This window comes from Sceloporus occidentalis, unplaced genomic scaffold (assembly GCF_023333645.1).
Source record: "Sceloporus occidentalis isolate IW3139 unplaced genomic scaffold, rSceOcc1.0.p SCAF_4, whole genome shotgun sequence".
Classification (NCBI taxonomy): Eukaryota; Metazoa; Chordata; class Lepidosauria; order Squamata; family Phrynosomatidae; genus Sceloporus; species Sceloporus occidentalis.
The window spans coordinates 102,183,071-102,205,646 of NW_028316984.1; the positions used below are offsets into that span (position 1 = coordinate 102,183,071).

General features: G+C 39.7%; 1 protein-coding gene across 1 annotated transcript in view; it reads right to left on the reverse strand.

Moving 5' to 3' along the window:
• Positions 1-1,249: 1,249 nt before the first annotated feature.
• The window catches only part of INSC (INSC spindle orientation adaptor protein), a 94,413-nt gene continuing 73,086 nt past the window's right edge, over positions 1,250-22,576 (reverse strand). The window contains exons 8-11 of the mRNA XM_089521099.1: positions 11,391-11,457; positions 10,482-10,637; positions 8,822-8,898; positions 1,250-3,535 (exon numbers count right to left, since the gene is read on the reverse strand). Of these exons, the coding sequence (XP_089377225.1) occupies positions 3,407-3,535; positions 8,822-8,898; positions 10,482-10,637; positions 11,391-11,457 (429 nt within the window). The 3' untranslated portion in view covers positions 1,250-3,406. The remainder of the gene's footprint in view (positions 3,536-8,821; positions 8,899-10,481; positions 10,638-11,390; positions 11,458-22,576) is intronic.

The following is a 22,576-nucleotide window of genomic DNA, read 5'->3' on the forward strand; positions in this document are numbered from 1 at the left end:
GACAGGCCTTATCACATTCTCCCAGGACCAAGTATATGCAGCCCGTATGCAGCCTGTATGCAACCTGGGCTTATTCTGTGGCTTTTCAAAGACGGGGTTTTCTCATTCTTGAAAAGCCAAGAGATAAGCCCAGGTTGCATACAGGTTGCATATAGGCTGCATAGACCTGGCCCCGGGAGAATGTGATAAGACCTGTTTTTGATAGCTATCCAAGGTGCTAAATCTATTTTGGGAATATGTGATAATCTCCCATACACCCAGAGTAGATTCACTGTCCTATAGACATAGACGCCATCTGCTGCGATTGCCCTTCAGACTGTGTCGCGGACCCAATCAAATTATCTCTGCAAGTCTTGTATTCCATTGATTTTCAGAAATATCAGTCATGTGTACATATATGCACACACATTTATATCACACATAAAAGCTGAGATCTTACCTCAAGGTGCAACTCTTCCTACGCAGTTCTGCATCTTCTCCCGTGCAGTTGTCAAGCTCTCAGAGTGGCCACTGCCACTACTTACTGATGAGGAGGAGAACGAGAAGGAGGCAACTCACATGCTGAAGTAGCAGGTGGGCTCAGCTGGGCAGGGGAGAGTAAACCAAAAATGCATTCTTCTTTTCTTTCCCCCAGGAACCCAGAGCAGCTGTATTTTCATGGTCTGAATTGCCACCTCCTTTCAACTGGTACAAACCACCAACATTTGCTTCTCCTGGACTTGACAACTGCCAAAGCGGGGAAGGTTTGGGGACAGAGTACAAGAACAAGAGAATAGCCCACTGAGACTCATACAAAAAGAAAGATACACTATCTAAGCTGAACATACAGTATACACACCCACAACACTAACAGGATGTTGGCTATAGTTTTACTCAAGTTAGAAGGACTTCTGTCCTTTGTGATTTTATTTTCAAGTCCCATGGCCCAGGCCCACTTTACACAGGTCTACCAGAGACACACTGAAAGATGTTTTATAGGACCCTGTGTATATTCACACATACATGCACACACATTAATATGACAAAGTCATATAAGGGGGAGTTCACACATCATGCCCTCTTCTGCCACAAAAACACTGTGAACATGCACCTCAACTGATGTATTTTGGCACTGTGACCCAACTGATGTGGTTTCCTAGAATTCCTCAATGCGGTAGATAATTAGAATTAGTGCATAGACAGACAAAGGCCTTGTTTCAATTTTGTAAGTTAAAGTATTTATTTCAAATGAATATCAGATGCCAGAGATTTTAAATACAAATAATATTTAATAATATTGGAGTTTTTTAAAAAAAACTTAAAATATAAATAATAATAATATTAGTGATGCAAATAAGCGCTAAGACAAAAAATAGTTTTAAACAGTTCAAACGAAGTGTGATTTTACAATTCACAATCTGAGCATATATAGCGTGTGCAAAAGAAGACTTATTCTTGCAGTTAAGGCCAGACTTGTCTTATGATTAAATATATATTTTAAATGTTTCCAATAACCTGACAGGAAATCACTGATATAAGAATGTTTCTGGCAAGGATGCCACTTAGAAAACAAGAATGTAACTAGAGACCTGGCACATTGCCACAAATCCTTCTGCACACTTAACCTGCAGTAAGGCACAAGGATACAGATGCATTTGTGTGTGTGTGTGTGTGCGTTTGTGCATTCATGTTGCTTGCCAATGTATGGCAACTGCATGAATTTCATAAGGTTTTCTTAGGCAAAGAATCCTCAGAGGTGGTTTTGCCAGTTCCTTCTTTTAAAATATAGCCTATAGCACCTGGTTTTTATTGGTGGTCTCCCAAGTACTAACCAGGGCTGACCCTGCTTAGCTTCCAAGATCAAACAGGATCTAGCACTTTTAAGAAATTTAAGCATTTACATATGCATAAATCCTACTGATCTCAAGTCTCTAGATTGGCAAGCATCATCTTAGTTTCTCAGATCCTTAATTGGAGTAGATCCACAGTTCTACCAAAGACAAACTTGTTCTCACTAATGCTGATCATTTTCATCAGCACTTAGTCATTACTGCACTAAAAGGATAGCAATGCATTGTGTGTGTGTTTGTGGAGTATAAAGTGAGTGTGTGTGTGTTTGTGTGTGTGGAGTATACAGTGTGTGTGTGTATCTTTTGCTTCCATAAAATCCAACTCCAGATATAAAGCTGCTATGTACATCTGCTATATTATTGGTAAAGTGTTTTTCCAATAATTGTGCCACTCAAGAGTTAGAGTATGAATACAGTTTACTTTATATTTTTCTTTATTTCTAAATATTTTATTAATTAACATTAATGTATTTCAGTAAATCTACAAACACTATGTTTACATAAAACTGTTATTTGTGATTTTTTTAAAAAAAGGTAAACATTTTACTCTGAAGACATTATTTCCCTCCCAGGCATATTAATCTGAGAATAATTTGTTTCCACCTGAATATTTAAAAATCACGATGAATACCACCCTTCTTGCTATGTTATACAGCTGTGTGAAACTAAAATGTCTGTGTTAAGCTACATAAGGAAAACCCTAATTGCCTTATTTTTAAAAGAGAAAGGTAGTTTGAAAAGGAGTCAGTTTTGAGCAAAGAAGCTGAGGGCAGAGCTAATTAAGATTTTTTTCTTGATGTTTTCTATGTGTATGTACACATAAATACATACAAACCATTTTTTTCTCTGTACAGGTTTCCAGATGCACACTTACAAGAGTAAACATGCATCCTGAACCCTGAGAAGGGGGGTGGGGGATGGAAGATAATGGTGGAAAAAGTAATCACTTCCATCTTTATAACTCCATAAAATTTGGCCACAGTGTGAAAGAGGATGGAGAACTAGATAAAGATTTACCTGGAAAGTTACCTATAAGAAAAATGAATATAGTGAAATGTAGAAGCCACCATTAACTGAGCACTGGTAGGATGATGCTCTTGATCCCAGAGCATCCCCCTACCACTGTTCACTTATGAACAGTTTCTGCAAGTCAGTAGGGCTGACCTGTCTACTTTGCAGGAGAAGGATGTCTCAGGCAGCAGAGTGCAAAGGGCAGGAGGGAAGCCTCTTGTGCTCTTTCTGTGCAAATCCAGGGAGGATGAGAAGAAGGATCAGAAATTAATGATATCATCTTTTCCATGCTAATGTTTATGCTTCTAAAATAAATTAACTATAAATAATTTTTAACTACCAAATCCTGCATAACATGAATAGCTTTAGTTTTTTCTGCATTTTTTTTGATTGGATCTTCAGAATTCTTTGAAGATGCCAGCCACAGATACAGGTGAAACATCAGGAATAAATTCTTCCAGAATATGGCCACACAGTCCAAAAAACCCACACAAAACTATGGATGCCAGCCGTGAAAGCCATCAACTTCACAATGAATGGCTTTGTTTGGAATAATTGTGATAACTTTATACAAAACTCTCTTCCATGTTGGTACAAAGCAGAAAGGAATCCACAAGCCTGGGCTTTACCAGCTGCTGGAAGTCTGATTCTTGAAGGCCATCAGGGCTCATCACAGCTAGTCGACGCAACGCTGCCTGCAAGGAGAATGTGACAAAGAGTATAAAAGCCATGCTTTATGACATTACAGTGGGCCCTCAGTGGCCACTGGGAGTTGGTTCCAGGACTCGCATGGATATCCAAATCAATAGATACTCACATCCCATTATATACAATGGCATAATAAAATGGTGTCACTTTTTTAAAATGGCCAAATCAAGGTTTTGGGAATTTAAAAAAAATACGTTTTCTAACCATGGTTGATTGAATCCATAGGTGCAGAATGCATAGATACAGAGGGCCGACTGTAACTATATCTTGTGTGGTATTAATCCTATGCTGAATTTCAATTGAAGTCCTCTATATCTGATTATATGTACATAACTAGTGGCCCAGATAGACATTCTTCTTATTGCTGACTTTGGTTGCTAGCCAGATTTTTGTCAGGCAAGTAAAGCATTTAGTTTTAGATGTGTGTTTTAAACTGCACTGCACAATTTGTACTACACATTTTCAGTATACTGTGAAATCTTGGGATTTATAGTTTAGGGAGGGGGATTAAGAATTCTCATTCAGAGAGCTACTTTACATGCCATAGATAACTGCAGATCCTGGAATTCCATAGAATGTTGCTAAGGCACTTATAGTAGAATGATAAGAGTATAATTGTATAGCATGAAATGCCTTAATTTTTTATTTTGCCTTTTTGTGCTTTAATTTCTATTACTTTATTTTTGGATTATATTTATTTTAATCAGTTTTATTGTTAGTAGCCTTGTTTCCCATTTTGGAAAGAAAGGCAGGATCCTACTTCTATGTATATTTTTTAAAAATTTGAATTTTTCCCCCCTCTACCTCCATTTTCCTTCTGAAGTAAAGTCATCCATCCTTTCCCTGTCCTAGTACAGGAGCAAGTTAAATTCATTTCCTTCCAGCCTTCCTTTGGACTACTTCCCAACTGGTTTGAAGAGATTACTATCTCATTTATTACTTGCCAGCATTGTTTCAAACAATTTTATGCTTCAGCTCTCTTGGCTTAATTCTATAATGGGAAGTTGTTGTTCCAGTTGAACAAACCACACTAAATTCGGGCAATGACAACAAAGACGTCTTGAAAAGAACTTGAAAAGTCCTCAGAATGAAGAACTGCTATCTTCCCAGACCCTCAAATCTCCTTACTAGCATAAGGCACATTTGTGTCTATGAGGCTTGCACCAGTCATGCTCTCTGGAAGCTAGTCTTCATTCTGCTCTCAAGACTTGCAAGAGATTTATAGTTTGACCTCAGGCAAGCCGCTTCAGCTCTGCTTAAATCTGTTAAGACCTCAAATTGACATAAGAATTATCTTTCCACCATACTTAGAGTACAGCTGCTTCCATTTTGATTGGTGTCTGTAATGATTACTGTGTTACAAATAATAAATCACATTATCTCCAAACATTCAGAGACAATAATCTGAACATAAAACTCTACTGCAAAAAGAAATATTGTCCACTTATTTTCATGAAATACAATGTCATTGTTATGGAAGTTGTTTTCTTGTGTCATGATAAGGAAGTCACAAAAGATTGGGAACTGCTTGGGGCAATCTGACAATAAATTTACATTTTTAAAAAATAAAAAGCCTAGCTGACTATTCAAAGAAAACTGAATGATTCCAGACCAGCATGTTTCAGTATGATTTAACTTCTGCTAACATATAGGCAATGCAGTGTTTTTTGGAAGAGAAGAGAACTAGGTCATAAGAAAGCTTATAGACAAACAAGGTGTCAAATATGTCTGTTACAGACAAACTAACAATATATATGCCTATGGTCTTGTGACAGGTGGGATATTATGTGGAGACAGAGTCTGGCTATTGTAGTCATTCAGAACAGCAAAGTGGTCCATTGGGAAATGCCACTAGTGCAAAGCATTCTAAATGTAGCTCTCTTCCAAGGTGGAGAGTACCGAGATATTTTAACTCACTAATAAAGTATATGCTGTGCTGTGTAGCAAGAATGGCCCCAGGTATAAGGCTGTTATGTTACCTGTTGTCTTTGCTGAGCATCAAGCACTGCTTTCTCTCACTTTGTTCTGGGTTACATCTCTGTCCCAAACTACTCTGGGGCAGGCACTAAAAACTTAGCTAGCTTCTGCCTTCACAAAGAATCATAGAATCATAGTGATGGAAGAGACCACAAGGGCCATCCAGTCCAACCCCCTGCCATGCAGGAAATCCAAATCAAAGCATCCCTAACAGATGGCCATCCAGCCTCTGCTTAAAGACCTCCAAGGAAGGAGACTCCACTACACTCTGAGGGAGTTTGTTCCACTGTCGAACAGCCCTTACTGTCAGGAAATTCCTCCTAATGTTGAGGTGGAATGTCTTTTCCTGTAGCTTGCATCCATTGTTCCGGGTCCTGTTCTCTGGAGCAGCAGAAAACAAGCTTGCTCCCTCCTCAATATGATATCCCTACAAATATTTAAAAAGGGCTAACATATCACCTCTTAATCTTCTTTTCTCCAGGCTAAACATCCCAGCTCCCTAAGTCGGTCCTCATAGGGCATGCTTTCCAGACCCTTCACCATTTTAGTCACCCTCCTTTGGATACGCTCCAGTTTTTCAACATCCTTTTTAAGTCGTGGTGCTCAGAACTGGACACAATATTCCAGGTGGGGCCTGACCAGAGCAGAATACAATGGCACTATTACTTCTCTTGATCTAGACACTATACTTCTACTGATGCAGCCTAAAATTGCATTGGTCTTTTTAGATGCCGCATTGCACTGTTGACTCATGTTCAATTTGTGGTCTACTTGGACTCCCAGATCCCTTTCACATGTAGTTTCATTCAGCCAGGTGTCCCCCATCCTATATCTGTGCATTTTATTTTTCTGCCCTAAATGCAGTACCTTGCATTTCTTCCTGTTGAATTTCATTTTGTTAGCTTTGGCCCAGCTTTCAAGTCTATTCAGGTCATTTTGAATTTTGATCCTGTCCTCTGGAGTATTAGCTATTCCTTCTAATTTGGTGTCATCTGCAAATCTGATAAGTATGCTCCCAATTCTGTCATCCAAGTCATTGATAAAGATGTTGAATAACACTGGCCCCAGGACAGAGCCCTATGGGACCCCACTGGTCACTTCTCTCCAGGATGAAAAGGTTCAGCACCCTTTGGGTTCGGCCGGTCAACCAGTTATGAATCCATGTAACAGTTACCTTGTCTAGCCCACATTTTACAAGCTTGTTTGCAAGATTGTCATGGGAAACTCTGTCAAAGGCCTTACTGAAATCAAGATATACTATATCCACAGCATTCCCTTCATCTACCAAGCTAGTAATTTTATTGAAGAAAGAGATTAGATTTGTCTGGCATGACTTGTTTCTCTGAAACCCATGTTGACTTTTTGTGATTATGGCATTGCTTTCTAGATGTTCACAGACTCTCTTTTTAATGATCTGCTCTAGAATCTTTCCTGGTATTGATGTCAGACTAATTGGACAATAATTGTTGGAATCCTCTTTTTTTCCCCTTTTTGAACATAGAGACAATGTTTGCCCTCCTCCAGTCTGCTGGGATTTCTCCTGTTCTCAAGGAGTCCTCAAAGATTATTGCCAATGGCTCCGATATTACATTTGCCAGTTCTTTTAATACCCTTGGATGTAGTTCATCTGGTCCTGGAGACTTAAATTCATTTAAATTAGCAAGGTATTCCTCTACTATCTCTTTATTTATTCTGTACTGAAATTTCCCTAATCTGTTCTCTGCTCCATTATCCTCAGGTTGAGCGCCCTTTTCCTTTTCTGAGAAGATTGAGGCAAAGAAGGTGTTGAGTAATTCTGCCTTTTCTCTGTCCCCTGTTAGCATTTTGCCATCTTCTCCATTGAGAGGTTCATCATTTCCCTATATGAGTCTTCATTTTCTCATAGAATACAAACATTTGATGAAATATTGAAGACTCATTTTTAAATATAAAAGATGCAAATATTAAGGATAAGTTATTGATTAATTAGGTGATGGACTGATAGATTGTATAAATTTACGAGTTGGTATTGCCCCCAAATAGAGCTGCCAAGGCTCCTTACTATATTTTAAACTCCCCCCCCCCATTTTTTTTATTTATTTATTTATTTTGCTTTGAAATATCAGAAAGATCAGAATTAAGAAAACGGGAAATGCATTTATGCTTCAGTCCTCTAAACTTATCAGAGAGTAGACATATACAAAGACTGTGTGGTTAAAATACTAAAATAAAAGCTCTTAGACAGGAAAATTTTGGTAGTATATTTAAAAGTTAATGTAAGGATGTGTCTGATATTCTTAAACTGCTTGCATTGTATTGCCACTAATTCTGAAAGTACAGTCTTATGCGAGGATCCTTTTTGGACCCCCCTCTCCGCATAAGGCATATCCCGCGTATGCTTGAGCCCCACTGAAACTAATGGAGCTCAGGCACAGAGGCATGGAGGCACGCCCAAGGCACGGGCACACATGCCATTTCTTGCTTGTCACACGACTTTCAGTGTAAACTGAAAGCCGGGTATAGGGCACCCGCGTATGTTGCGGCCACAATGTATACACAACAACTTAAAAAGTAGCTTTATTTGTTCCAGCTGTTTAAATTCATAATTTCCAAAGCCAAAATAGTATCTGTGTAGGACAAACCTATGCATAATTATCTGAAACTAACCCTCACTGAATTTAATGGTTCTGAACATTCAGGAATGCATCCACAATAAATGTTTGGTGTCTTCACCAGATCTGAAACACTACTCCATTGTTATATGAGGCTTTTGGCTTGACATGAGATGTTTGCACTGATTTTTCCCAAGCAGTCTTTCCTTAGAAACCTGTAATAAATAATGAAAATAAGATCTAATATTTGGAATACGGGGGTGGGGATGAGGATATAATGTGCGGAATATAATTCCATGAAATTGGATCCACTAATAGCTTCCTATGCATGGAAGAATCCCTTCTATTAGTAAATGAGGATTGATCAAAAGGAGATTTTCTGGTGTGTGTGTGTGTGTGTGTGTGTGTGTGTGTGTTGGGGGGATCAAATTTCCCTCCACTTCCTACACTCTATGCCCCCCCCCCCAAATCTGGTCAGGGAGGTTGGGGTATCTTCTGAACACTGGAGAAGGTAGCACTGGGGTACACTGGGCTGTAGACAGAGGGCAAATCAGTGAAAATCACTTCTCCCTGTTCTTCCAACAGGGGCATTCTGGGTGGACTGCCATTCAGAAATGCTCCTGTCAGTGGAATAACATTCTAAATCTAACTCAGTGTTTTCAAAAGCAAAAAGAAAATGTACAAAAAAACAGAGTGCAGACATACCAGACATGCGACAAGAACAGAATCACTGTTATTTCTTTCAGAAGGAGACCTGCAAAGTTCTATGAGACGTGGGATACCTATACATGTAAAAACAAAAATTGAGAAGAAAAGAATATTTTCAAGCCATTATTATTAGGCACATTGATCGTGGTCTGTTTTGTAGATTTTTCAATTTCAGTGAAAATGCTGATTATTGCAATAAAAAGAAAGAAACATGGAAATGTGATGCATTTTTGACAGCACACTACATCAGTGTCACTCAAAGAGAACTCATATTTCAATTTCAAGCCCACTGAATCTCCTAGTTATGTTTGCCATGTCTCACACATTTTGCACTGGAAGGGGAGGGTAACACCATAAGCAGTATTTTCTGTGCAGAAAATAATAATTCTGCTCAGTAATATCACCTTCTGTGGAGAAAATGTTGGACAGATTTCAATAAGACAGTTACAAATCATAACATAGAATTACACATTATTGACTAGTTCACATCCATGATCCCTATGTTTTCCCTAGTTTATAGAAACTGTGAAATTCTCCCTAGCCAGACACCAGCTATAGCAGTTGATGAGAGTCACATCTCCAGTGTGAGAGGGAATTGTGACAGGGACTGTTGCATCAGAGATTGTTCAAGTTGTTTCCAGACTGATAGGGGGATCTACCCCCATTGACTGCTATGGCTGCTGCCTGGTAAGTGGGGGAGGGGGAGGGTCAGGCCAGAAAACATTATGAAGCTATGGAACTAAGGTGGTTTGCATTTGTAACTGCCTTAGTGAATACTGGCCACTATTTTTTGTCAAGAAAATTTTGTTTTCGGTACACACACACACACACACACACACGTGAATTTTGCACAAAATAAGTCCTGTGAATAGTTCTCTTAAGGCCTTCTCAGAACAGGAAGAACACTCCTAAAATAACTGGTTGCTTCTTTCAGAAATGAAATGAGCAAAGAACTGCATCCTTACTTTAATCTTGTTAAATGTTACTCCCATGTTTTTAGCACAGAATCATAGAATCTTAGAGCTGGAAGGAACCACAAGGGCAATCTAGTCCAACAGCCTGCCATGCAAAAATATACAAGTATAGCACTTCTGAAAGATGCCAATCCAATCTCTGTTTAAAAAACTCCAAGGGTGCTGAAGCAATGTATTCCACGGGAACAGTTCCTATAGTAAAAATAGTTCTTCTGAATGTTTAGATTTTTGTTTAATGTTTAGATTAATTTTTTAAAAAAATTAATTCATTGGTTTATGTTCTGGTGAGCTGTTCAGGTGAATTAATTATTCAACTGCAATGTTATGAGCAACATGAATATATATATATATAGTATAGAACTGTCTGATATGGACAAGTTCCTTTTTTGGACTACGTGCTGCCGAGGTAATGCTGTTGTTGTTCATAGGATACACAAACTGGTGATTAGTGTATATCTTAACTGATTCACAGTACCGAGTCAAGATGTACATATTCCATCCACACAGGGAGACAAAAATACTCAGTGAATCAGATAAAACAAGCCCTAAATGCTAGTAGACAGACTGACCCTCTTAGCTGTACAAGCTAAATAAAATTCATTCAAATCTCTTTCCTTGCTTACTAGGATACAGCACATTGTATATTTGCACTGTGTCCATGTGTTAAGCATTAAAATTCTTACAACTGAGACTTGTGGCTATATGTGCCACTTCAGGATCACGGCTCAGCCTGGCAAGCGTAACTGCAGCTTTTTGCTGAACTCGTTCACAGGCAGCTGCTTCTGCTGGATTCCCAGATGATGATTTCTCAAAGAGCATTTCCAATAAAACCTGAACACCTATGAAGAAATGACATACTGTGAAGACTATAGCAAGAATCCTCAGGAAGCAGTAATTTTTTAGTGACAAACATGGGTTTAACTTTAAAAACAGCCACAGTATTGTAACCAAATTTGGCATTGCAACTTCAAATTCTGAATTTGAGCAAAATCTCCATATAGTTATCTACACATAAGCCAATTCTAATGAAGAATTGTAACATTCCCTCACTTGTCTTTCCATAGTTATATACTGTATATAGTAATTTCTGTACTAGGACTTTGAAAGCATCTACAGTCTCTCACATTACTCATTCAAAATGAATATTCTGTTTGTACTAATGATGTCATTAGTTCAAGAAATCCACAAAATGTTTCCCTGAAAAAAAACTTACTGGAAGTGAGAGTATAAGAAAAGATGCTCTACATGGTCAACTTAAGAAAACCTATCCAAGAATAATGGCTATTAAACATGATCTGTTTCATACCACTTTGATGTTCATGGCTCAAGCTGAATGAATCCTGGGATTTGTAGTTTGGTAAAGTATCAGTACCTGTCTACCACAGAGTTGTATTGTACCAGCCTGGACTACAATTCCCAACGTAACCTGCAAAAAGGGGGACTGAGGACTGAATAAGGTTAAATCTGAGGCGTTGTAGTTTTTTACAGTATTTGATTAAAACTGTCTTGCAGTTAAAACAAAATAACACGTGAACTTGCTGTTTCTGTCCACCCAACCTATAAACCTACCATATAATTGTTGAAACACATACCGTTCCCTTGGATTATTTCCGAAGCACACTGATCCAGGACAGACATGTTTGCTAATATTGTCACAACCTGAGTGAAAAGAAAGCAACAGTTTGACATATTACATTTTGTAAGTGTCATTACAACAGATTGTGTAAGTCCATATTTCCACAATGCTAATAAAATATCAGCTACTGCCATTTAAATAAATAAATAAATGGTTCAACACAATCAGCATTAACTTTTTACTTAGCATACTAGTAATGGAAATAGTAGCTAGTATGAGGAGGACAAGAAAGAGATAAGCCTTACCTTCCTCCTCACACTAGCCGTTAATTTCATTACTAAGTTGCTAAGTAAATAGTTAATGCTAACTGTGTTGAACTATTTATTTATTTACTTATCTATTTGACACCTTTCAAGACATCAGTCTTCCCAAGGGGGGGTTACAATAAAAATACAGCTAAATATTGATATAATAGCAAATTCATAAAATCATAACTGAAGTTCAATTCGGTTTAAGAATGACCCAGTTACAAAACAATTGCAATGTAAAATGAACCTAATCCAAAACTTCATTAACCAATGAAAGTGACACATATGAGCAGCAGGAAAAGAAGAACATTACTTTATGGCTGGATTGACTCAGTAAAAGAAGACACAACCCTGAGTTCCCAACAGCAGGGCTATTTCTCTGAAAGTTCCCTTATACTTGAAACTAATGCCATGGCATATTAACTATGTGTGTGTGTGTGTGTGTGAAGAACACCCAAAACCTACAGCTGCCAGGGTGACTGGCCTGGAAGAGTCTCCACATGTAAAACTGAATTAGTTTTGTTTATGCAGGCAGGCCCCTCTTACTTCTGGCCATGTTATTATTATTATTATTAACCTTTATTTATGAAGTGCTGTAAATTTACACAGCGCTGTACATGCAGTCTTTTTAGTTAGACGGTTCCCTGCCCTCAGGCTTACAATCTAAAAAGACATGACACAGAAGGAGAAGGGAGTGGTGGCGGGAAAGGGTAAGAGGTCCAGCAGTTCCTCTCTACCTCCGAGGCCTGGACCAAGGCAGATGGACTGGAGGGAGGGCTTGGCTTCAAAATGGAAGGTTAATCTTCATCCAGGGAAAATACATACTCTCAAGTAGGATAATACATATACAATACATAGCAATACAGGAAATGGTTTGATAAACAGGCAACAAAAGAACATCAGATAGTAAGCGACAATTATGCAATGCCTGGGAAAGCTTCTCTGAACAGGATGGTTTTCAACTCCGTTTTGAAGCTAGTTAAAGAAGTGATGGCTCTTGCTTGTGGGGGAAGAAGGTTCCAGGAGTGAGGGGCAGCAAGTGAAAAGGGGCGAATCCGGGATGGGGCAGAGGAAATCCTGGGCTGAGACAGGAACCCTTGACTACCAGAATGGAGGGCCCTGGTGGGAAGGTGAGGAGAAAGAAGGTCTGATAAGTAAGGAGGGGCCAGTCCATGGAGGGCTTTGAATGTCGACAGCAGGAGCTTATACTGAATGCGGAAAGGGAGAGGGAGCCAGTGAAGGGATGCCAACACAGGAGAGATGTGGTCAGAGCGGTGGGAGGAAGTGATAATGTGTGCAGCTGAATGCTGGACAGAGATTAAAGGACGGAGGTGAGAAAGAGGAAGCCCAGCCAGGAGGACATTACAGTAATCCAGTCGTGAGATCACTTTTTGTGCCTTTTTGTACTTTGTGGTACCTTTTTGTATTGCTAATAGAATTCAAATTTTATGTCCTGGATTCTGAAATGCTTTGTTTCCAGTGCCACGTGGCCAGAAGGAAGAGGGATCTACCTGCATGGACATCCCTCCACACCATCTCAACACAGAATAACACAATAACAACAGCATGACAAAATGCAGGCCTCTCACTAACATCATCATTAAAAAAAAAAAAAAATTAATACCTTTGCCTGATGAAGAAACCTGTGGAGCTTCAAAAGCTTGCATCATGTAGGTTGTGCATTTTGGTTGGCCAAAATTAAGGAATCCCTGTTTTGTGGATTTTGGATGCTAATGTAATGTGCTATATGGCCTACACAGCTACTCTGAAAATTTTTAAAATAATACAGAGACAATACAGCTCAAATATTCATTTAATTAAAACTATAAACATTAAAACCAGCATACTTGATCAGACCAATGGTCCATAACACCCAGAAACCTGTGTTCAAACATTTCAGTATAGTATTATTGGGCTCAGGCAATCCTGGACTTGCTTAATATTCAAATGTTGCTTGGAACCTATAACTTGCTATTATAGAGCCAAAGCAGTAACAGAATCAAGCATTTGACTAACATAGCTTTAGGCTCTGACCTGTGTATTCAAACAAACAAACAAACCTCACATCAATTTAGCTCTCACTAGGTCATTATAGCAACAAAGCAGGTTTGCATTTAGTTATGTTACACAAAAGGGTTTCTGCATCCCCCAGCAATGGTGTGGTGTCATCTCTCTGAATAAACAGATCCACTTAGGATGCAAATGACATGATGAACTGCCAACAGTGACAGGTAGAAAAATGGGAACTCCACACACATCTATTTATTCAATGTTAATTATTAACAGAGTTCCAGGCACATTGTACATATGTATTCCTTCTTTCTCAATTATATCCTGTTAACGAAAATTACTTACTCCATGCAGAGCCTGCACCCCACGTGGCTTTCTAAGTGAAAGATGAAGAATTCAATTAAGGACAATTTGAAAACATGCCAATTATTCAACTCCTTCAAGTTATTTTATCTAATAAATATTATTAGAATTAATATTGTGTTACAAATTATTTGAATGATGGGTTTATATTGGTTCAATCAGCTCTGTTCCTCTTTCCATAATTAACCAAAACTATGTGTTTGAAGGAAATTCATACTGAGATAATATGTAGTGTTAGTTTGCACTGTAACCCAGTGTGATGAGTGGTTAGACTTGAGAAACCAAGACTGAAATTGCTGCTGTGCCGTGAAGCTTGTTGTGTGACCTTAGGGCAGTCACTTCCTCTCTGCCTGACCTCCCTCAAAAGAATGTGAGAATGAAATGGAGACACACAAAAGCCATATAGGTGACCCTGAACTCATTGAAAGAGAGGTGGAATATTTAATGACCAACCCTGAAATAATAAGACCAGAAACAAGTAAATGGGTTGGAAAGGGATCACTTTATTGATCTATCCCAGTTTAACTGAATTTGGACCTGAGGATAAGCAAAACAGAGAGGGGAAGCAATCTGATGTAGGTTCAGCTGAGACCCAGACATCAACCTGTAACAAGCCTCCCTTCCCTAAGGTAAAACACCAGACTGTAGGGGCAATCTAAAAATCATTGGTTGCTGCCCAGATAGTTGTTTACTGGGAGGCAAACCTAGGGGCGACACCATCAAGTTACAAGACTCTATAAAAGAGAGTAAAACTCCAGGTCAGCCCCAAGGACAGACTCCTTCTCCATCTCCCAGGTCCCATCACCCATAGAGTGGTTCGAAAGTCCAACCTTTCTCCAAAAGGATGCCAAGGTGTACATCAATCTGATGAACTAATCCCCCTCCAAAACCTGCCAAGTGGAAACCTATTTTAGACACCACCCATAGCCAATTCTTCAAATCCCAGTTGTGGGGTAGGGAAAAACCCAGGTAAAGGGGGGAGGAATCCTACCCGGCCCTGAAGCAACCAGCTTAGGTCACTCTGCATTGAGTGTGGATGTGGGTGTCATGGCAAGAAGAGCAATGAGGACAATCAAAGGGGAGGTAGAGCATTAAATTGCCTCTGCCTCTGCCTCCACCTCCTTCATGTGACTACTGCTTGGCATCAAATGCCACCGGGGATTCTGGCCTCTGTTTACAGAGGATATCAAACTGCTCCCTTCCTTCAAGCTTGCTCACCATGGAGGCAGGGAAATGCAATGTAACTAATAAGCAAATGTCACAATTTATATAAAACTTTAAAAGACAACTATTTATTTACATATTTTAAAGCATTGATCTCCCACCTGTCAGGTTGCCAAGGCCCCTAACAGAATGAGATGAATGTCTCCTACATATGCAAGAGTTCTTCAGCTCAAATATTCATTTAATTAAAACTATAAACATTAAAACCAGCATACTTGATCAGACCAATGGTCCATAACACCCAGAAACCTGTGTTCAAACATTTCAGTAAAGTATTATTGGGCTCAGGCAATCCTGGACTTGCCTAATATTCAAATGTCAGGAAATCACTCACCTTCATCTAGGATCCAACTTTACACTCTACTAGTTCCTCAGAATTACTTATCTAGTCAGAGCATTTCAACTGCATTTATCATGCCTGGCAACCATGAGTGCATTTCTCTGTGGGAGCATAGTACCTACTTGAAAACTTTGATTGTGGACTCTGAAATGTTTTGCTTAGTTTTGGATGGGGATCTTTTCAGGAGTAAATAATAACTGGACAAGACAATAGTTATGTAATAACTATTGTACATTATGATACACAATTCAAGTAACTTGGGGTCAATTCACACAATTATAGTGCTATTATTCCACCTTAATAGAGATGGTTCCATATATTGATACTTAACAATTATAATGTTGTTACTCCACTTTAACTGCCATGGTTGCATTTTTTGGGGATTCTGGGATGTGTAGTTTGGTGAGGCAATAGAGCTCTCTAGCTGAGAAGTTTAAATGCCCTGTCCTAAACTACCAGTTCCAAGATTCCACAGCATGGAACTATGGCTGTTAAAGTGGAATAATAGTATTATCCAATACTTTTGTGAACAGAAATGCCTATCTACAAACAGAAAGACCCCATGTGTTCACTGAAAGGTTTAATGTCCAACAACTGTATTCCTTATATTTCCACACTACCTTGATGGTGATGAAAAATGGAAATGGTAACAGTTTTTAACAGTATATTAAATCCCTTTATGATGGTTTTATTAACTAAAACAATTTTTTACACAAAAGAAGGGAGACAATCTGTTGCATAAATACACAGTAAATAATATAATCCCAGTATTGATCACTGAATAGTAAAGTTTCAAAAAGAGAGAGAAAATAGATTGTGCAATAAGAGTGTGTTGACAGATTAAATCATTTTACATCTCTTATTTATCAACAAAGAAGTCTAATTGTCTTGCTCAAGTTCCCCTTCCTGAGTGTCATGGCTAAGCAAGAGTTTGAACTTGAGTGTCCCATGTACAAACTCAACACTATACTAAAGTATCATGTTAAAAATGAAATTACTGTATAATATGGTCTGGTGTCCACTTTGTACATAATCCCAGCATGATGAATGTGCTACATACAGTAAAGTACATGTGAGCTTGGGCTCATGCCCTCCAAAAACCTTGGTCATGTGCCTTTATAAGAACCAATTTGTACATCAGTAGGCTCACTCTGAAGGCACATGAACCTGTGACATCTTAAATTAAATTAAGCAGGGAAAGCCCTAGTTAGTACTTAGATGGGAGACTGCCAATTAATGCCAAGTGCTGCAGGCTATATTTAGGAAGAAGGAGCTGGCAAAACCACCTCTTAGTATTCCTTGACTAAGAAAACCCTATGAAAGGGAGAGGACATGTTCTGTGGGGGAGGTGTTTGTGGATTTTAATGGCCTCCTTATGCATTTTGACCAAATAGTTGTTGGTATGATCCAGAATGTCGGTGTTTTCAAATAGCATTCTGTACCCTGGTTGGCTTATAATGTGTTCTGCTACTGCTGATTTTTCTGATTGACCCAGTCTGCATTGTCTCTTGTGTTGGTTGATTCGTGTTTGAACATTGAATTTGGTGTACAGTGGTGTCCTGCACCAGGGTGTCACCCAGTGCAGGGGTTTCTGAAGTAAAGCCGCACAGGGCAGAAACGGGGGAGCTGGGCCCTCTCCCTCCCTGTTGAGCACTATGGTGCAGGGCAGGGAGGTGGGGGTGTTCACTGGGTGTTACCCTTTCTTCAGGGGTGTCACCCCCCTTCAGTGGTGTCAGTCAGTGCAGTCCACACACCCCGCATCCCCCTAGTGATGCTACTGTTCTTACGTAAACTTATCCACAGCTGAACGGTATGTGGTAAAGCCCTGTGGCTGTAAGGGGGTATCTCCTGTCCTTTGCTGAGTGCAGAATGAACTGGATTTTCTGGTCAATCTGTAGATCATTAAGAAGTTGCATTTCTTCATCAGTTTCCCTATTCTCCCCATGACTTCTTTAATGTATGGTAATTTTCCTGTCATTTGCATCCATTGTTCCAGGTCCTATTCTCTGAAGAAAATAAACTTACTCCATCTTCAGTATGACAGAATTTCAAATATTTAAAAGGGGTTATAATATCACTTCTTACCCTTCTCTATTCCACCCTGGCTGTTAGTCGCCATGTGGCCAGCAGTTACAGCTGTGGCTCACTTGAGTGCTCTCCTGCAAGTACATAAAGTTTACATGCTAGGAACCTGACTTTTTTAAAAATGAAAATGTAAATATGCTTCTATAAGATAGTGGACTGTCTTCATTAAGCTAGTGAGAAATAAAACAGAGGAAGGCATTTGGGAATGAAAAATAATGAATGCTCATGGACCCATCCACCCCCCTATTCAATGATCTCACCTTCTCCCTTTCTGGTGGTCAGCATCTCTCACTTCAGAGCCAGGAGTCATTGTGCTAATTAAATCTTTCTTAGTCATAAGAAAACAGCTTTTCATAAGCTTTTATTACCATCACTAGTATGAATAGAAAAATTCAATATTAAAACAAAAGTTACTGTGTCATTTCATTAGGTGCAAAGTCTGAAAGTGCTAATATTAGTAAATTGCCATCTTACAGACGCTGCTAAGCAAAATTACTTTCTGCTATACTTTCTTTCAATTCAGTTAATTGCACAAAGACCTGTTGAAGAGAAGATGCAAGACTCTGGCCCTCTTATTATAAACTGGTTTAGAAAAGCAATGACTGAACTGCCTTGACAGGTATGGTAGACAAGCAGGAGAGTTTTTCCTCTCAGTATGCTAAGGACCAATACCATATTTGTGCCCATTGGCTACAATTGCTTCTTTCTCAGCAGGCCCAAGCAGTCAATACTGTATTTCAGGAGGTGGCACCAGTATGTAGATTATCATGTTGAGTAGCAGTTCTCTACACTAAGGGTAGGCAAAATACAGTGCACAATGCTTATCATCACAATGGTGTCCAGTTTTTGATTCCCTGGTTATTTTAGGCATAAGACAACTTTCAGAACCAGAAGTGACTTCTGGTCACTTCCAGTGTGGAAAAAAGATGTATCCTGAGTCTAAAAGAGCTCATAATCTGCCAAACCTGCTGATATTTCTTCTCACACTCACAAAAGTAGACAAGGGCTTTTTTCAGTTATAAAAATAGGAGAGCATGTATGGTGTCTGGCCCTTGGGACATTGCCTATCCCTCTTCTACAGAGTGGTGTTTTTAGAAGCATTTAAGGAGAGCTCCTCGGGAGCAAAATAAAGGTATTTTCTGGCAAACCACCTGCAAATGGTCTGAAAGGGGAACATATTGGGAAGAGTGATGATCTTTCAGCACCACTTCTTTTTTCACAATTCCATCAGCATTCCTTTCTCATTCCAAACAATGGGACAAGATCCCTCTTCCCTTTCCCAGCAATATTTTGTGTACATTTTTGTTACACGTTTCACCTAAACTGTGTGTTTTCCCTAGTGTGCACATTTCACACATTGAATGAAATATCTTTACATGCCTTTTCCTACTGGAAATTGGAGCTGATGTTACTTTTCTGGCTGGTTAAAGATTAGACTTGTTCACTTGGTGCATTTTTATCCATGCACAATTTTCTAATGAATTTTGTGTGTATCTTTTCTTCTTCTTCCAAACATCTTGCAAGCCTTGCAAATGTTTGCATTTTCTGGGGCAAAATACCCAATGTGCCACTGCCAGTCCCAGGGCAGTCCCAGGGGGCACAAACTGGATATTTTAATAGGGAAATGTGAGCCCAAAACACTTCTTCCATAGCTATATCCACATGTGTTTGGTTGAACTGATATGGACTTCTCCACGTGACTGCATATCCTTATTATACAAGGTAAAACAGCCTATATGGGGTGAAAGTAGTTTCTCCCTTTAAATCTTCCATTGAATACATGAAGATGCAGGAGGGATGGAACTAACCAGAACTTTAGGAGTGGCCATTACTTCCAGTCCCACCCACCTCCACCCCAAATGTTCTTGGAAAGCATGTAGAAAATCTCTAAAGAAGTCTCCTATTATTGACTTGATCCAGCTCTGATGTCCTGTGAAACCTTCTATTCTGTAAACAAATCAGGCATATAAACAGCTCAGATGAACACTTTTAAAGATACAGAGAAGTTGTGCTTTCCAAAACTAATTGAGAGAACAATATTATAACCACATTGCTAGAGTTCACAAAAGTGAGACTACCCAGCTCTGCCCTCCTCTTATTTTTATCTCCATTACTAGCAATTGTGCCACTTTTTTTTAATTTCCTAAGTATTTTGTGAAATATAATTATGTAATTTATCATCTTCAGTTTGGTTCACAGAAACAAAACGATTACCTCACACGTCCTTACTATGAAAGTGATACTTTTGAAGTTATTTCCTAAATATGAGCCCAGCTACTTTGTAAATGACTGTGTCACACATGCCAAGATATTCAAGAGAAACAAAGTAAACATTAGCCAACAGTCAAGCTGTGATATTTGCAGCAACAAAAGAAAAGTATTGTTTCTGAACACCCTTCAAGCTGCTGACGTATTGTTCCAGAAAGTCATTAATTGACTGAGCTTGTTCACACAAATGCAGACTTCCACAGAAATGTTATCTGTCTGTGCAATACTCTCCATATGGCCAGCTCTCACAGTCAGAAGATCTACAATGGGTGTAATCCAGCAGTGAAAGAATATATTCTTATTTGAGTTCAAGCAGTAAGTGTGAACTGGTTTGAAGTGACTGAATGTTGGAGATAAGGATTCGTCTCTGTGAGAAATATTAACTTGAATTTCCAAATCTGTATGTGACAACAGGTTACAAATCACCTTTTGCTGTATATTTCAGAAATAGAGTTGCCAACCTACCACTACTACTACTACTACTACTACTTATTATTATTATTATTATTATTTATTCTTTTCTCCAAAACATTTGACTCAAAATGGCTTACAACATAAGTTAAACTAAACAGCTGAAACAATATTTGATACAAAAGTTAAAACAGGATAAAACTAGAAAACTGGTGAAGAGGGGAGACCTGGGACTTCATAATGTGGAAAAGTCTAGCCTTGGCTCTTTACCAGATGCTTGGAGGCAAAGCAAGATCTCACAATCCCATTGATAGCTTGGAAAGAACTTTTTTGTGTATGCTCCAAACTGTCATTTCCACAAGTGCATACACACACATGCTCCAGAGAGGGAAGGGAAGCTGGGGAGGAAATTTTCTTTGCCCCAGAAGCTGTTTCAAACTTCCTTTGCAAACTCCCATAAAACCACACACACACACAAGAGAAAGAGGAGGTGGCTGGTCCATAAACCTGCCTGATTTCAGCAAGAGCTGAAACTCCCAGATGCCCTCCTTTTCCAGGACATATCCTCCATTTCCCCTCCAGTACAGGAGGAATTCCAAAACATCCTCTCTCTCTCTCTCTCTCTCTCTCTCCCATCTCCCACCAGCTGTTCCCTTAGAGGCTGCAGGAAGAGGAGGCCAGCCGTGTGAGGGAAAGTGTTATATTTGTATGTCCCTTTAACACTCACACTGGCTGCGCCCATCTCTGCCCCAACAAAAAAGGATTGACGTTCCTTCCTTGCCAGGGAGAAGCTTCTCCCTTTACACCCGGTCACCTTGGGAGTAACAACTCAGCAACTGGCTGAGCAGTGCTTGAGAGACTTCTTGTCTGCACTGGCCTTTACTGTGAAGGTGGTATGGGTGAGAAGCTTCTCAGGTGCTGTTCAGCCAGCTGCTTGGTTTCTCTTCTCAGGTGACCATGGGGTTGTTCCCACTTAAGATTTGAAACGATTTAAAATACAACGTTTTTAATAAAATCGATTCAAAATAACACTGTTCTTATCCCGCTATCCGAATCGCTTTGTTCTTCGTTCCCATCTGGTTATTCAAATCGAAGTTTTTACCTGCAAGCGTTCCTACTTGGCATGAAATCGGTGTTTAAATAAAGCGATTCTTCTCCTCCATACCTTATTTGGAGCTGTCAATCAATAGTATGTCAGAATGACGTAACGTTAATCCGGAATATTTGGAAGCGATTTATCTTTTGGCATCGTTTCCATTTCATTGACTGTTTGTAAATTTAGCGAATTTAGGAAAGCGAATTTAAGAAACCCAAGCTCTTTCCAGAGGAACTATGGGATAGGTTTTCCATGACAGCATCCCCTCTTCATGTCTCCCAAAAGACAGCCAGGGAGAATCCCTTCAGAGAGCACAGATATCAATGGGAGAGGCTTCTGGCAAAGCGAAGCTCTTTCCAGAGGAACTATGGGATAGGTTTTGGAGGGCAGCATCCTGTCTCCCAAGACATCCAGGGAGAATCCCTTCAGAGAGCACAGAGATCAATGGGAGAGGCTTCTGGCAAAGCGAAGCTCTTTCCAGAGGAACTATGGGATAGGTTTTGGAGGGCAGCATCCTGTCTCCCAAGACAGCCAGGGAGAATCCCTTCAGAGAGCATAGAGATCAATGGGAGAGGCTTCTGGCAAAGCGAAGCTCTTTCCAGAGGAACTATGGCATAGGTTTTGGAGGGCAGCATCCTGTCTCCCAAGACAGCCAGGGAGAATCCCTTCAGAGAGCATAGAGATCAATGGGAGAGGCTTCTGGCAAAGCGAAGCTCTTTCCAGAGGAACTATGGCATAGGTTTTGGAGGGCAGCATCCTGTCTCCCAAGACAGCCAGGGAGAATCCCTTCAGAGAGCATAGAGATCAATGGGAGAGGCTTCTGGCAAAGCGAAGCTCTTTCCAGAGGAACTATGGCATAGGTTTTGGAGGGCAGCATCCTGTCTCCCAAGACAGCCAGGGAGAATCCCTTCAGAGAGCACAGAGATCAATGGGAGAGGCCTCTGGCAAAGCGAAGCTCTTTCCAGAGGAACTATGGCATAGGTTTTGGAGGGCAGCATCCTGTCTCCCAAGACAGCCAGGGAGAATCCCTTCAGAGAGCACAGAGATCAATGGGAGAGGCTTCTGGCAAAGCGAAGCTCTTTCCAGAGGAACTATGG